We start from the raw sequence: 17,881 nt of genomic DNA, 5'->3' as shown, positions 1-17,881 counted from the left end.
TGCAGATCCATATTTCTATCTGATATCATTTTCCCTCTGTGTGAAGAGTTTCCTTTAATATTTCTTACAGTGAAAGTCTGCTGGTGATGAAACCTTTCAACTTTGGCAAGTCCAAACACGTCTTTGTTATCACCTTTTTTTTTTTGAAACATAATTTTTCAGAGTATAGAATTTTCTCTTGATTTTTTTCCTTTAATACTTTTTAAAATGTTGCTCCACTTCTCGTTTTAATTTTTTTTTTTCCCAAAGAGAAATGTGCTGTCATCCTTAACTTTGTTCTTTCATACATAACGTTTCTTTTATCCTCAGGCTGAGTCTTAAAGTATTCCAGACTGGCTTGTGGGAAAAGGCACTCTTCCCAGGCCCATGTGAGGACCACATACTGTTCCCTCCACTCCTTCCAGGGGATTCTCTCCCTCACACACATGCAACAGTCAGTGCTCAGCTGGATGTTTGAAGGGGGCCACTGCAGATGCCTGAGCTCTCTCTCTGACCAACCAGTTCTCTTCTGTCTCCTACGCTACCCTGTGGATTCCAGGTGCGTTGGTCTCCCTCGACTCTCAGCGTCATGTCTTCAAATCAGGGAGTTCACCGGGCTCTGCCTCAGTTGCCCCTCCTAAGGCATGGTGTGGAAACTCTCGAGGTAGTAAACTGGGACAAATGTAAGGCTCATTTAATTAATTTAATTAATTTAATTAATTTCCTCACTCTCACTGCCTGATGTCCAGTGTCTTGCTATTTTAGTCAGGAGGGTAAATTCATGTAACTTCAACCTGGTCAGAGTGGGAGTCCCCGAATGTTCATTTCACTGAACTCTTAGGGCCACCCCATTCCATGCACAATGTATGGTGTCCGCCCTCGCATTATCCGGCCCTCAGGTCAGGGAGCATGTACCTTGCACACTGCTCCACACACAGACAGAACTTAGAAACACTGAACAATGACCCTTCATCAGCAGTCACTAAGGCAATGATGTGCTTGCACAAACATGAATTATGTTAAGTTCCAACCAGTATTGTTCACTTGATGATCTAATTTTGGAAAAAAAAGTTTGTATGAGATCTCATTTACCCCAGGCTTTATGCACAAAAAGTGACAGACCATGCTTCTTTTAGCACTATGTTCTTTTAGCAACCAAATGTCACTCTTGTGACATTCAACCCATCACCCAAAGAAAGCAACAATCGAGGAAGCTTCTGTAGCAAGAGCCAACCTAGGACTTTCTCATGGTTTCCTGACACACAGTGATAATATTATTAAAATAGACAACCAACTGCTATGGAAACATTCAATGTGGAGAGAAAGAACCTCAGAATCCAAAGGTTTGCCCAGAACAGTTTAAGAGCAACAACGCTGGGATGCTGAATTCTTGCCTAGACCAAACGCTGGAGGCTGCTGTGTCTTGAATCTTCCTCTCCGGCCCGAGATAAGCTAAGCAGACAGGAAGAACTGATCACTTTTGTTAAGTGTCAATGCCTGCAAGACATTTAGCAGCCTTTCTCCCTTTCCCATTTTCAAATACACAGTCTTAAATCCCAAAGAGCCAAATTAGTAACATTCCAGTGAAACTAAATTATCAGAGATAATGAATGCACAGGGCAACAATTCAATCAACCAATCTGTCTATCCACCATCCTATTTGCCATCAGTCCATCTGTCCACCATCCCGTCTGCCCATCAGGTCATCTGGGAGGGTATGAAAGCCCAGGGGCAGGAGACCACTGGCCATGTCAGCCCATGAAATGAATCAAAGGGCATGAGCCAAGGGAGGAAGATGAGAGGACCACAGGTGGTTTTGAGCACACCCTCGGGTTGAGTCATCTGTCAGAAGCCACAATATCTGCATCGGCTCAGCACCCCCAACAGAACCCCAACCCTCCCCTATGTGGGCTACCTCTGCCTGAGGGGTCACTTCCGGTCTTACCTCCCACCAGCTAACCTAAACTTTCTTGTTCGACCCCAGAATCCCTGAGTTCTGTTCCTAACTGCTGCCAGCAAACTCCTGTTCCAAGAGATAACCGCCTTCCTGGAGCTACAGGTGGAAACCAGCCACGTGGCAGGAGCCTCCCACCTTGCCAGTGCACTAAGGAAAGTCATGATGAGCCACAGCACCTGGCTGCCTCAGAGGAGCTCAGCTCCTGGCCCAGCTGTACCCCAGTGCTAGCTGTTACTTTGTTCTGCATTCTCTTTCCTTCCATGTGGACTCCCACACAACATCCACAGGAGCAAAGCAGGCATGTCCACCACTATCACCCCCACCATCGTCACGGACACAGAGTGCACACCTTACTAGGCCTCCCTGTATCATGGGTACATCTTTACTTAGCCACCTACTTTCAGGTGATATTATACCTGAGAAATGATCACAGGTGAGAAATGATCACACTGGCTTTCACAGGAGGCCCTCGTGCATATTGTTCACGTTGGAGAAACTCTAGGGCTGTGCCTATTGTGAAGGCCCAGCCCTTCCTCATTCTTTGCCCTTCATCCCTCACTCCTCACCCCTCCATAGGCCCTAGCTCTGATACAGAGAGGCAGGGCAGACTTTCTGGAAACTTCCCCTTCCCCTTTTATTTTCTACCACTGCCCTAACTTGCCCTTGACCCCTTCGCACTGAGGCTAAAACTTGTCATCCTCCCCTGCAGGTTCAGGGCTGCTGTTTATAGGACAATATTCAGCCAAGTTCAGGATCAAACTCAGGCCAAAACCCCAACAGGGGCTCCTTCTTCCCTCCTTCCTCCAGGAAACGTCTTTTGGAGGCTCCAGCAGTGCCTGCATCCAGCCCACATGCCAATGAAGCAGTGTAGTCCCGGGGGGTCACCAATGCAGGGCTGTCATCTGGGGATGAACCCCAGTTGCCACCACAGCTGATCCCCATAGCCCTGCCATGCTATTGCATCACAGATCCACAACCCCACACCCCACCCGCTATGCTGTCACAGACCCCACGTGGGTTCCCCTTCTAACCAGCTCCGAGCCCCCGTAAGGATGCAGAGACTCTCCAAATCCTGTTTTCTGTATCTTGCAGGGGCCTCTGCTCTCAGGTTGTGGGGGAATTGGGCACAGATTCCAGCTCTTCTCAGAGTCCCCCTCAACTCTCCAGTGACTCAAAGTCAGATTTCTCACACCTTGTGCCCCTCACTGCACAATCCAGTCTGAGGCCCAGTGCTGGGGACACACTGAGCAGTCTCCAAATGCTTGGCACATCCCTGTCTGCCTTCTTCCTGGGGCTGGACACCCCTGGGGTCATTTCCTGCATTCTTCCCAAGGGATTCAAACATTGGAGAAGTGCTTTCATCATCTGACCCTCATACTGTCCTTACCCATACTGTCAACAACAGCCACCACCAAGTTTAATGACATTTACTGCAGGTCTCCACGGGCCAGGCCATGGGGGCTAGCATTTTACAAACATAGTGGTCCCCATCAGTCCTCGCAGCATGGTAGGAGGCAGACGCACGGATCGCAAGGCTAGGTGATGCACCCAGGGTTATGAAGACAACGGGTTTCTGCCTGAAGCTGATGCCCTGCTCGCGGGCACAGAGTGCTGGCCTCGCACTAGCTACAGCAGGGGGACCTGGGGGGCTGGCGCCTCTGGGGCCTGTGGGGCTCACCATGCCTCCTGTGCACTCGCGGCAGTCCTGCAGGCAGCTGACGTTCTCCCAGGTACTGTAGGCCTTCAGCCCCGCCACCAGCGCCTGCAGCGGGCGACTGTCCACAAGCTCCTTCCCACGGAAGATGTCCTCATCCAGAAGGACCCCGGCATACCTGCGAGAGGAGCGCAGACGTGTGAGGGATGCAGCAGTGCCCCCACCCCCACCCCCAGGAACCATGGCGCAGGCGCGTCTGAGACAAGCCCAGGGTGACACCTGCTCCTTCCTCAGATGCTACCAAAGTCTCCATGTGCCCTTCAGAACTGTCACCCTGCACCCTGCCGCCGTGAGGCTCCACCACGCCATCTGCCCCTTAGAAAACTTCTCCCTTGCTTTCTGTCCAGGCTTACTTTTCTGCCAGCCCCTCAGAGGCCCTATTGCTCACGTTGGCATCTGTCTTCAAACAGCCCTTGACCCGACAAAAAATGGGCACTCAGTGTAACTCCCTCCCTGCTGTCGTCTACCATATAAGATCATATTCCAAACTATTTCCCTCTTCCCTTTGCACAAAAATGTTTTACATGTCTCTTATATATCTTTTTAATTTTTCGGATTCTACTTCCGTTGAAAGTGTGCTAGGCAGAATAGTGGCCCCCAAAGATGACCAGGTCCTCATCCCTGAAACCTGAGAATATGTTACCCCACATGACAGAGGGGATTTTTTTCAGATGTGATTAAATCTAGGATCTTGCAATTGAGAGATTACCCTGGATCATCCGGGAGCCCAAATGTAATCACAAGGGTCCCTATAAGTGTGAGGGAGTCAGGAGAAGGAGATGGGACAACAAAGTAGTCAGGGAGATGCAGCATGAGACTCAACCAGCCATTGCTGGCTTTGAAATGGATGAAGGAGCCACAAGCCAAGTAATGAGGGAGCCTCCAGAAGCTAGAAAATGCAAGGAGTCAATTCTCCCCTAGAGCCTCCAAAAGGAATGCAGCCCTGCTGACACTGATTTTTCATCATTGAGACCTATTTTGGACTTCTGATCTCCAGAACTGTAAGATAACAAATTTGTGTTATTTTAAGCCACCAAGTTTGTGGCAATTACTTATAGCACCAATAGAAATGTATACAGATAGGAATTAACTTCTTCCTTCAAAGTGGTAAGATTCACCATTTTCCTTCATCTCTCAGCCACCTATGACCACGACTACTATGCAGCACAATGTCTATGGGCCTCCCTCCATCTGCATGCACACCCCCTCAGTTCTGGTTTTCTTCTTTGCCATGTTTCAAAATACTATAATGGAAGGTACAGGTTTCCCTCTCTCTGCCTTCTGAACAATTTCTTATAGAGCTTGTTTTTAAAGTCTCTTAAAATGAGTTATCATTTATAACAACTGCTGGGGATAAAAGCTTTAGTGAACTCTTTCTCACTATGCTCTACCAAATTCCAGGACTGGCCTCTGATCGAGGGTGGTAAACACACTGAGCTGGGTACTTTCCTCTAAGCACCTCAAACTCATGGAAAGTACCATGAAGTATGGCCTTTCTGGTCTTCTCAACTGAAGCTTCAGACTCTGGAGATTGATAAGAGTAGTGGCAGTTAGAGGTGTTGATTCATTGACTGTTCTCTATCAATTGAGTGCCATCTATTGAGATGATTATATGATGTTTCTCCTTTATAATGTTAATATGACAAATCATATAGATTGATTTTCAAACATTACACAAGCCTAACATTCCTGGGATAAACACCACTTGATCACTGTATAGAGTAAAATACACTGTATGTGATCTACTAACATTTTGTTCACAAGGGATAGTGGTCTCATAATGTCTTTCCCTGGTTTTTGGTGTCAAGGTAATGCTCCTAAAATGAATTAGGAAGTTTTCCCTTCTTCATTTATGAGAAAGTTTGTGTAAGGTTAGTATGTTTTCTTTTCTTAAGTATTTGGTATATTTCACCAGCAATGTCATTAGATTTTCCAGTTCTTTTTCAGTCACTTTTGGTAACATGTCTTTCATGAAATTTTCTATTTCATATATATTGTAAAATATATTGGCATTACGTTGACATTATATCAATAATAATAACCATAGTATTTAATTTTATCCTTTCAATCCATTTGAAAGGATACTGTAGGATCCTGCTGTAGGATCTGTAGTGATGTCCTCTCATTTATTCCAGATGCTGATCATTTGTGTGTCTTTTTTCTTAATTAATCTAGCTGAAGGTTTATCAATTTTATCTATTTTTTGAAGGAAAAAATAATTTTTGGCTTAATTATGTTTATTTTTTGGCTATTTCTTATTTCAGTGATTTCTGCTTTCATTTTTATTATTCTTTCTTCTTGATTTGAATTTGATTTGTTCCTTGTTCCACCTGAGACTAATGTAACACTGTATGTTAATTATACTTAAATAAAATAAATAAAATAAGAAAAGAAAATAATGTGCATTCTGCTGTTGTTGGATAGAATATTCTATAAATTTTTTTAAGTCAAGTTCATTAGTAATGTTCATATCTTTTATATCATTATTGTTTATTATATCAATTACTACTTATTAAAATGGAAATTTACACCATTGATTTTCTACTTTTCTCCTTTTCTAATGTAAGTATTTTATTTTTTCCTCTAAGAACTGGTTTAGCTGTACACCACAAATTCTGATATGTTGTTTCATTTTCATTTTGTTCAATGTTCATATCTTTTATATCATTACTGTTTATTATATCAATTCTTATATCCATTACTAGCTTCTTAAAATGGAAATTTACACCATTGATTTTCTACTTTTCTCCTTTTCTAATATAAGTATTTTAATTTTTCCTCTAAGAACTGGTTTAGCTGTACACCACAAATTCTGATATGTTGTTTCATTTTCATTTTGTTCAAAATATTTTCTAATTTCCCTTGAGACTTCCCCTTTGACCTACAAATTATGTGTGTTGTCTAGTTTCCTAATATATGGGATTATCCCAGATGTTTTTGTTATTAATTTCTAATTTCATTCTAATCAGAAAACATACTTTGTATGATTTCAATCCTTTAAATTTACATGGTCTGTCTTGATAAATGTTCTATGTGCACTTGAAAGGAACAGATATTTTTCCAAAAAAGGCATACAGAAGGCTAACAAACATATGAGAGGACACTCAGCATCAAAAATCATCAGGAAAATGCAAATCACAACCACAATGAGATATCACTATACACCTGTCATTATGGCTAAAATAAAAAAACATAAGAAATAGCAAGTGTTGGCAAGGACGGGGAGAAAAAGGAACTCTTGTGCAATGTTTGTGAGAATGCAAATTCGTGCAACCACTGTGGAAAACAGTATGGCAGCCCCTCAAAAAATAAAAATAGGAATACCATATGATGCAATAATTCCACTACTGGGCATTTATCCAAAGAAAATGAAAACACTAATTCAAAAAGATATATGCACCCCTGAGTTTACTGCAGCATTATTTACAATAGCCAAGATATGGAAGCAACAAAGGCATCCATCAATAGATGAATGGATAAAGAAGATGTAGTGTATATATATAAAATGGAATATTATTCAGCCGTAAAAAGAATGAAATCTCACCATTTGCAAGAAGATGGATGGACCCAGAGGGTTTAATGCTTAGTAAACTGTTGTCAGAGAAAGATATATCCCATATGATTTCATTCATATGTAGAATTTAAGAAGTAAAACAAGTGAACAAAGAAAAAAAAGACAAAAAAAAAAAAAAACCAGACTCTTAACTATAGAAAACAATCTGGTGGTTACCAAAGGGGAGATGGCTGGGGGGATGAATAAAATAGGTAAAGGGGATTAAGAGTATGCTTATCTTGATGAGCACTGAGAAATGTATAGAATTGTTGAATCATACATATATTGTACACCTGAGACTAATATAACACTGTATGTTAATTATACTTAAATAAAATAAGAAAAGAATGTGCATTCTGCTGTTGTTGGGATATTCTATAAATTTCTTTTTTTTTCCTTTTTTCTTTAATTTTTTATTGTTGTGTTAATCACGATACATTACATCATTAGTTTTCGATGTAGTGTTCCATGATTCATTGTTTGTGTACAACACCCAGTGCTCCATGTGGAACGTGCCCTCTTTAATACCCATCACCAGGCTAACCCATCCCCCCACTCCCCTCCCCTATAAATTTCTTTTAAGTCAAGTTCATTAGTAATGTTCATATCTTTTATATCATTACTGTTTATTATATCAATTACTACTTATTATATCAATTACTCAAAGAGAATGACTGATGTCTGCAACTATAATTTTGGATTTGTTAATTTCTCCTTTCAATACTTTCCATTTTTGCTTCATGTATTTTGAGGCCATTTTGTGAGACCATGAACATTTAGATTGTTATGTCTTTCTGATGAGTAGACTGCTTTGTCGTTATGAAATGTTCCTCTTTATCTCTGTTGATATTCTTTTTTCTGAAGTCTACTTTATCTAATATTAACATATCCACTCAAGCTCTCTTATGGTTAGTGTTCGCAGGTGTAAAGGTTTTATTCTCACACTTTTAATCTATTTGTCTTTATATTTTAGGTGGGTTTCTTATAGCAAGCATCTAGTTCAGTCTTGATTTTTTTATCATGTCTGACAATCAGCTAATTAAAGAGGAGTGTTTAAACCATTTACACCTAATGTAATTATCAACATGATTGAGTTTGAAACTATTATCTTGCAGTTTTCCTCTCTATTTATCCCATATGTTCTTTGTTCTCTTTTCCTTCTGCTCCTGTCTTCTTTTGATCAATTGCTTAGGTTTTAGTATTCCACTGTTAGAGTTTTAGCTATGTTACTTTTATGTTTTATAGTGATTTTTATGGTCTAAAATATGCATCTTTAACCTAACATGTTCTTCCTTCAAATAATGTTATACCACTTCTCAGATAATCAAAGAACCTTACAATAATACAACAATACACTTCCATTTCATTCTCCCATCCACGGTGCTACTGTTGAAATTATTTAATATCTATCTACCTATCTATCTATATCTTCTACATATGTTATAAAATTCATTGTTATTTTTGCTTTAAATAAACAATTTATCTTTTTACCTTATCAACATTATTGAAGATAATTTATTTTACAACAGACTGCATTCATTCAAAGCATGCCATTTAACGAATTTTGACAACTGTACATACCCATGAGAATAATATTAGAATCAAGCTACAGAACATTTCCAATACCTTCCAAAAAATGTCTCATGCCTTTTTACAGTCTATCCCTTCCTTGATTGATCCTCATCTCCAGTCAACCACTAACCCACTGTTTGTTACTAGAGATTAGTTTACATTTTATGTAAATAAGATTATACAGTATGTTATGTCTTGCTTCTCTCCATCAGCACATTGTTTTTAAGATTCATCCATACTGTAGCATGTATTAGTAGCTGTTCCTTTTTATTGCTGACTAGAATTCCATTCTATGCAACGCATATATTACACTTCATTTTTGCATTCACTGTTGATGAACATTTTGCTTGTTTCCAGTTTAGGGCTATTACAAAGAAAACACTATGGAAATTCATGTAAAAATCTTAGAGGAGACATTTGTCTTTATTTTCCTTCAGTAAATATGTAGGAGGGAAGTGACTGGGTCATACGGTAGATATATTTTTAACTTTTTAAGAAACTGCCAGTTTTCCGAAGTGGTTATGCAATTTTACATTCCTACCCACAGTGTAGGAGAGTTCTAGTTGTTCCCACGTCTGCCAATAATTGGTCTTTTTAACATTAGTCAATCTATTGGATATGTAATCGTGTCTCTTCATGGTTTGAATTTGCATTTCCCTGATAACTAGCATCTTTTCATGTATGCCTTGGCTGATCATTCATATATTTTCTTTTGTCAAGTGTCCACCCGAATCTTTTGTGCATATTCTATTGGCTTGCTCAGCTAATTTTTAGTTGAATTGTATTTTCAGTGTTACTGCATATTCTAGATAATATCCCAGTGTCAGATATATGTATTGCAAACGTTTCCTCCCATTCTGTGGCTTGCCTTTTCATTTCCTTAATGACAAAATCAATTTTGGCTCAAGGTATTTATTTACCTGTTTCCATCCATAGGATAATCTTGCAATGTCTGAATATCCTTGTTTCCTTAATGAAACCCAAACATGCAAAAGTTGTTGCACTGGGCCTCATTCTATAGCAAATAGGCAAGTCTGCTATCAAACCTCATAAATGAAACCATTGAGTTGGGACAAATGGAAAAACAGGGAAACCATCATTTGTTTAACTGGCACTTAGATGAAGAAAAACTGAATTGTATTGAGCAACTACTACAAGCAAAGAGCTTCTGCATTTATCATCTAATTTCATCCTTATGACAACCCCATGAAATAGGAAATCATATCCCCACTTTACAGGTGGGGAAACAGAGGTCCAGGTGAGATTACACACCTAAGTCAAGGTCTCCCAGAGCAGGACAGAGCTAGGATTCAAACCCAGGACTCTCTAGTCCTAAACATCATGTCCTTTTCATGACAAATAATGTGCCAGTGCCCTGAGAAAGTTTATAGCATTCTCAATCTATGCTATGGTACCATTACCCATGTCCTGGACTGCGACTGCCATACAATGATTCTCAGAGAATCTCAGAGCTGACCATTTAAAAAAATGTATATATGACTCCCTGCTGACACACAGCCCTAGACCTTGTCTAGGGTAGAAATGGGTGAGAAATAAGAAATAAATTGGCTTTAAGAAAAGAAAGACTCATGAGACTCTCTCCTAGCAGAGGTCTGGTGAGATTTCTTTGCAATGCTGGCCTGTGATTTTACTTAAAACTCACAGGACATGGGCCCTGCTGAGGGAGAGCCTCCCTCTGCCAGACAGAGAGGGGTCCCCAGTGACTCTTATTCTTTATCATACCCCACGTCTCCTTGCAAAGAGGAACTGAGAAGCCTTCTGTATGCAGGGTATGTTAAAGTCCAGAAGGTACATATCTTAGGAAAATCTGATATAAGAAACTCAAAGTGACCCAGAAGATAAATTAAGATTTCAGGATTCTGTGGAAAAATTATTCATTTCTAAATATGTTTATTTTATAGGCAATGCCTCTAGAAATGTGAGGTATTTGTTTACAGGTTGCATCCACTTGAATTATTAGAACCCACCCTCAGGGTAAGATTCAGGAGAAATGCAGATAGAGTATCTCTAAAACTGTTAAGTCAGTGAGAGGGCAGGATTCAATTTACAAAATTCTGCTTTACATAAAAACAGCAAGTAAGACTTTTGGGCAATAAGATTTCAGGATTATATTAAAAACACAGTTCAATGCACAAATGGTGGTGTTCATTTGCTAAGGAACATCTTAATTCCTTACCCATCCTGAACTCCATTCTTTGACAGGGACAGGACTTTGGTGAGTTTTTGAAGCCATGAAGTGTCATTCTGTCCATTCATTTATTCCATAAATATCAATGAAATCTTACTTTGTGCCAGGCGCAGTTCTAGGTGCTATGGAAACATCACTTAAAAAACAAAGAGAAGGGCGCCTGGGTGGCTCAGTTGTTTAAGCGACTGCCTTCGGCTCGGGTCATGATCCTGGAGTCCCGGGATCGAGTCCCACATCGGGCTCCCTGCTCAGCGGGGAGTCTGCTTCTCCCTCTGACCCTCTTCCCTTTCGTGCTCTCTATCTCTCATTCTCTCTCTCTCAAACAAATAAATAAAATCTTTAAAAAAAACAAAACAAAACAAAAAAAAACTTGGTGAGTTGTCTTGCAGTGTTAAAGAAGTTACTAAAGACACTCCTACCAAAGACACAGATGTAGTGAAAAGAAGGGCCATATGCACCCCAGTGTTCATAGCAGCAATGTCCGCAATAGCCAAACTGTGCAAAGAGCTGAGATGCCCTTCAACAGATGAATGGATAAAGCAGATGTGGTCCATAGATACAATGGAATATTACTCAGCCATCAGAGAGGATGAATACCCAACTTTTACATCAACATGGGTGGGAGTGGAGGAGATGATGCTAAGTGAAATTGGCTTTCTTAAAGCCAATTTATTTCTCTGCACGCAGAGAAAGTCAATTACCATATGGTTTCACTTATTCGTGGAACATAAGGAACAGCATGGAGGACATTAGGAGAAGGAAGGGAGAAATGGGGGGGAAATCGGAGGGAGAGATGAACCATGAGAGACTGTGGACTCGGAGAAACAAACAGGGTTTTAGAGGGGAAGGGAGAGGGGGGACTGGTTAGCCCGGTGATGGGTATTAAGGAGGGCACGTACTGCATGGAGCACTGGGTATTATATGAAAACAATGAAGCATGGATCACCAAACTAATGATGTATTGCATGGTGATTAACATAACATAATAAAATAAAATTAAAAAAAAGAAGTTATTAAGGACAGTGTGTGATACATGATAAGCAATTGGATATGTGTTAGTTATTGTTGAAATTTCATTCTTAAAGATGTTGGGTAAAAAGAGATTGCCAGAGACAATGACTAAATCCAACTGAAAGCTAACAGTGACGGTGCTATGGCCCCTCCTGGCCCAGAACCCAGCCTGGGCTGCCTCAGCTACCCATTTGACCTGGAATAAATAAGAGGCAAGGCAGACCCAAAATATTCCTTTTGGCTGGTACACTTAAAATACTGACATTAACAAGCTAGGAAGTTCATTTTTGTAGCAAATTCCACTAAATGATTCCCAGGAGAGGTATCAGCTACCAACTGCCCTGACCAGCTAGCTCTTGGACGAACTCCTTCACATCATGGAACTTCTGCTTCAGGGACCAACAGAAAGTTTGGAAGCAAAGCTCCAAGCAACGTCATGGCCAAGTGCGATGTAATGACACAAGACAATTTCATTCGGGTCAGTTGAAGCAACCCGTGCAGAGAGCCAGGCACTCTTAGATGTGGAGATGCCAAATTAAGGATCCACAATTTCTATGCACAAAGAATTCACAACCATAATCCAAGGGTAACAGTACAATGATAAGAGGGGCCTGGCTGCAGCAAGAAGCTTATCAGGGAGCTCCTTATTCTAGGAGAGACTCAGAGAAGGTATCTTGGAGGAGATGACATCCTGAACTAGATCTCAAAAGATGACTAGGAGCTGTCAGGGGAAGGAAGACAAAGATGTGAGAGATGCATGTGGAGACAAGGTGGGGAGGCTGCTTGTGAGGAAAGCCGAAGTAGGGCAGGGGCTGAGTACAGAGCTCAACATGGAGACGAGAAGACACAGAGGTGGAGTGGAGGTTGTCAGGGGCCAGGCAGAAGAAGGTGATCCAAGGCCGCGGAGGGAGCTTAAGTTTATCCAGTACAGAAGACGCTGGGAGGCCCTGGGAGGGTCCCAGCAGTCAAGTGGGAGTTCAGATTCTATTTAAGTGTGGTTGCTTGTGGAGGATGGGTTTGATGAGGACCTGCCCCTGTGAGGGGCCGGGCTCATGAAGGGGAGCTGGGTAGGGCCCAGGTGAGGCACGAAGGAGGGAGGGCCTTGAGTAATCTCCACGCAGGAGACAAACTTTCCAGAATGTAGTAATTGGTGGGGTGGGGGTAGGACAATTGAGTCCCCGGGGTGATGGCAAGCAACAACAACCAACACTTACTGAGCACTAATGGCCACAACAGGAGGCGTTCTACCATCACAGTCAATGGATAAGAACATAGAGGGCATGACCCGGGCAGTGCAGGATACACGTCCAGCAAGACCCACATGCCAAGTGCCCACCAGGATGCCCCTGAGCCAGGAAGTATGCAGGGCACCATCGGCACTCAGCAGTGGGAAGCAGGTCTTGGATATCCCGGGCCCCAGGGGAAGAGGTTAACAAGAAACCGAAGGGTGGCACCCATGGCCAAAGGCAGAAAACAGGAATCCTACCCAGTCACAGGCGCCACTCAGGCAGGACTGTTGGCTGCTGAGCCCTCAGGGCCTGGAAGGTGCCTGACACAATGGTCATGTAATAAAGGGAGGAGGAGACGTGTCTGCCAACTCTGGGGGGGGGGGGGTGGGCAGGGAGAAAAGCCCTGGTAGGCTCCTCAGGAGCCCATCATTTTTCTCAGAGGCTTTCACCACGCCAGCCCTTACTTCATCAGTCAGTCCCACTGCCCAGGAGCTGAGCCGCCGGTGGGGAGAAGGGTCCCATCCCTTCCTGGACTGAACAAGCCCCAAAAGACATCAAGTTTCCTTCCCTCCTTGTTAAAGGCAAGACAATGTGAGTGATGCAGAGTGGGGTTGGTTGGGCTCACTATAGGGGCTAGCAGGTCCTCCCTGTCTCCAGGCCTACGGAGGCAATTGGGAAGAAAGGGGATAAAGACGAGGGTGAGTAGCCTGCCGACCTGCTACTGCCAAGCCCCAGAGAAGGCACTGCATGCCCCATGTGGTAGGGACCATGTCTGACTCCAGCACTAGCCTAGTGAGCAGGGCCACCAGATTTGACAAACAGAAACAGAGGATACCCGTTTAAATATGAATTTCAGATAAACAGTGCATAATTTCTAGTTTAAGTATTGGGATATACTTAGACTAAAAAATTGTCCATTGGGCATCTAAAATTCAAACTTGAGCGACTGTATTTTACCTGGTAAACCTACTAGCAAGGTACCCTGTAGTTACTGAATACATAAACACATGTGCCCTGGAAGAAGCCATCCCACCTCATTTCTATTACCTGCTTTTAACCATGAAGCAAAGTCTAACTATTCATGTTTTATCACATTAGAAGGGAGGAAAGGCAGGGCCAGCCGACCTAGCTGGTGGTCTGTTTTTCTTGCTCACCTAACTCCAGACCCATACACTTAAAGTCTAGACTACTCTTATGAGTATTTCTCTGTGCTTGAGGAGGACCCAGCACATTGAATAAACATCTACTTCATCAAAGTTGAGGTTACCCAGACCCTGACCCTTGAAGCCAGTTGATTGGCAGCACTATGCCCTTGGGAATTTGGAGGTGGGGCCTAGAAGCAAGGTCTGATAACCTTTTTAAAAAAATGGGTGTGAAGTGGGGAGAGGTATACTTAGTATAAGATTTTGCCACATTACAACCAGGTTCATTGAACTATTTCCTCACAAGTCAGCGAAGGGGCAACTGGGGCTATAAACTAGAGAGAAACAGGGAAGCCAGAATATGTCACAGAAAACACCGGCTTCTCTCTGGGCTTGTTTTAAGACACAGAAAACCTCTTCCCCCCGATGAAGTGTTTCTTCCAGAAGATTCCAGTAACCAGGTTTTCAGTGGGTCAACCCCCTGCTGCAATGGGGGATAGAGAAAGAAACAAAGAGGGAGGAGCAACAGAACCACAATGGGGACCCTGAGCAAGGCCAGAAACCACGGAGGGTGCAAAGGCAGTGAAGGTCAGGAAAATCTGGAAGGTCCTAGGGTCAATTAGATTGACAGCTTGATGAGGCGCGGACCTGACCCTGTCCTGTTCAGTACTGTGTTACCCCTGCATGGCACATGGTAAGGATTCTGTGATTTTTTTTTTTTTTTAGGATTCCATGACTGTTTATTAATTAATTTCCATTAATCACCTTTCATTTCTCCCCTTGAAACCTTAGGCTAGAATTGTGACTTCTCTATTTCTCTGATGTTGGCATTTGGAGGGTATCTCCCTAAAATCAAGAGAAACTTTAATGTTTACTAATAGTAGCAATATTGCACTTATAAAATCAAGGTAAATTAAGCTTAAATCAAACTAAAAACTAAAGAGAGCTGAAGAAAAAGGAAACATGCTGTATATATCACACTTCTGTCATACATAAAGATGCATTGTGTATATATATAAACTTATAAATGTAGAAAATAGGGTAACTCTTTGTTATGTGGTCTATTAACTTCCTGTGTCATGGATTGTGAATAGTGGACAAAGAAGTCAATGTGTAGATACTCTTGCCTCTTTGTAATAGTTACAAATAAACCATTGGGCAAAAAATTCAAAGAAGAGTTTTATTTTCCTTTGCCATGCAAGTGAAAAATTATCAGGTTTTGTATCAGGTTATTTTGATCCACTTTAAGTCTTCGTAATAATATAATATTACTGCCTTTTACCTGTTAGTGAAGTTTACTTCCAGGTCACACTAAGAAGCTTCCCAAAAAGCTCCTGTGATTCTCAGCTCTGTTCAGTGATTCTCAGAATCACCTAAGTAGCTTAAATACACATACTCCAGATTCTTGGGAAAAAGAAACACAGGTAAAAGCTGACAAGAGATAAAATGAAATACTAAAAAAATACTCAATAACCCCCCTCAAAAGAAAGAATTATAGTCTTACAAGTTCACATTATCTATAAAGTGGTATAATGCCAATTCAAGGTGGGTACTGGCAAGATAATGATGCATATTACAATACTTACAGTATTCACTAGGAAAAAGAAAGAGGAAATGAAAAACCGAGAAAAGACAGAACAGAGCAAGTAACAAAATGGTAGACTTATTAGGAATTACAGTAAATAAAAATGAGCTTAACATTCCAAATTAAAAGATTATCAAATTGGATAAAAAGCAGGACCTCACCATATGTTATTTATAAACATCTCACAATGGCACATGTAGGTTGATATAATGACAGATCGGTTAAAATAAAAGGGTGGGAAAAGATAGACCATGAAAACACTAGGCATTAGAAAACTGGTAGGGTTATAACAATATAGCAAAGAAAGTAGACTTCAAGACAAAAAAAATTACCAGAAACAAAGAGAAACATTTAATGAATATAACAGGCTAAATTCCTCTAGAAGACATAATAACCCAAAATCTGAAGGTGTTAAATAACAAAGCTTAAAAATACACAAAACAAAGTTAGCAGAAATTTTTTAATACTACATTTTTATTTTATAAAGAAAGGTTTTAGACCAATGAGCTAGAAGCTAGAAAAAGAAAGCAAATTAATCCCCAACTAGACAGAACTGAGAAAATAATAAAGACAAGAAATTAAATCAATAACAGAAAATGGACAAAAATGTAAGAAAAGCATTCAAGACAAAAGTATATTATTTGAAAAGATTAACAAAACTGATAAACGTCTAGAAAAATTGACCCCTAAAAAAAGCCAAAAACTATATTAGGAATAAAAAGGGTCATCACTACAGCTCCTACAGATACTAATATTATAATAAGGAAATATTATTAACAACTTAGATACATTTTTACAAATTAGAGGAAAAGGACAAATTCCTGGAAAAACACAAATTAGCAAAACTGACAGAGAAGAACTTGGTAATCTTAAGATTCATATTTGTTAAGGAAGTTAACAGAGTAATCAAAAATCTTCCTATTAAAAAAAAAATGTCCAGATGGCTTCTTAGTAAATACTACCAAATCTAAGAAATAATACCAATCTTGTAAAAACTCCTTGAGAAAACATAGGAGAAGGGACCACTTTCCTAGTCACATTATGAAGACAGTTATAACCTTTATACCAAAACCTAATAAGGACATCTCAAAGGAAAGAAAATTATATTCTTCACAAGTACAAACACAAAAATCCTTATACAAACATTACGAATTTGTATCCAATAATATAAAAATATTATAATACATTATGACCAAGGATTTAAAAGAATGCAAATCAGCCTCAGCATTTGAAAAGTAATCAATGTAACTCATTTCATTAATAGAATGAAGAAATCTCACATGATCAGCTAAATAGAGGGAAAAATTAAGTCAAAATCCAACATCCATGATAAAAATATTCAGCCAACTAGGAGTAGAAGGGAACTTCCTTGGCCTAGTAAAAGGCACCCACAGGGCACCTGGGTGGCTCAATCGTTAAGCGTCTGCCTTCGGCTCAGGTCATGATCCCAGAGTCCTGGGATCGAGCCCCGCGTCAGGTTCCCTGGACCACAGGGAGCCTGCTTCTCCCTCTCCCACTCCCCCTGCTTGTGTTCCCTCTCTCGCTGTGTCTCTCTCTGTCAAAAAATAAATAAAAAAATCTTTAAAAAAAAAGGCACCCACAAAAATCCTGCAGTGAATTTTCACACTTAATGGGGATATACTGAATGCTTATCCTCTAAAATCTGGAACAAAATAAGGATGTTCACTCTCACCATCGCTATTCAATATTGTAACGGAGGTCTTAGTCCAACAAGACAAAAAAAAGAATTTTTAAAAAGCATAAATATTGGCAAGGAAGAAGTAAAACTCTCTTCATGTACATGTGATGTGATTATATATAGAGAAAATATACTAGATCTAATAAGTGAATTTATGAGACTATAGGAGGTCAATATAAAAGATTCGATTACATTTTTATATGACGTTAAGAAACAATTGGTAATTAAATT

The 17,881-nt window shown here is 40.7% G+C and overlaps 1 protein-coding gene across 6 annotated transcripts in view; it reads right to left on the bottom strand.

Annotated features, from left to right (window-relative positions):
- The window catches only part of ACOXL (acyl-CoA oxidase like), a 357,812-nt gene that overhangs the window by 162,597 nt on the left and 177,334 nt on the right, over positions 1 to 17,881 (bottom strand). For all 6 annotated transcript variants that reach the window (XM_027621418.2, XM_027621416.2, XM_027621417.2 and 3 more), the window contains one exon: positions 3,615 to 3,768. In XM_027621418.2, the coding sequence (XP_027477219.1) occupies positions 3,615 to 3,768 (154 nt within the window). The remainder of the gene's footprint in view (positions 1 to 3,614; positions 3,769 to 17,881) is intronic.

This window comes from Zalophus californianus, chromosome 8 (genome assembly GCF_009762305.2).
Source record: "Zalophus californianus isolate mZalCal1 chromosome 8, mZalCal1.pri.v2, whole genome shotgun sequence".
In the NCBI taxonomy this organism is placed as follows: domain Eukaryota; kingdom Metazoa; phylum Chordata; class Mammalia; order Carnivora; family Otariidae; genus Zalophus; species Zalophus californianus.
This window is presented reverse-complemented; position numbering and strand designations above follow the sequence as displayed.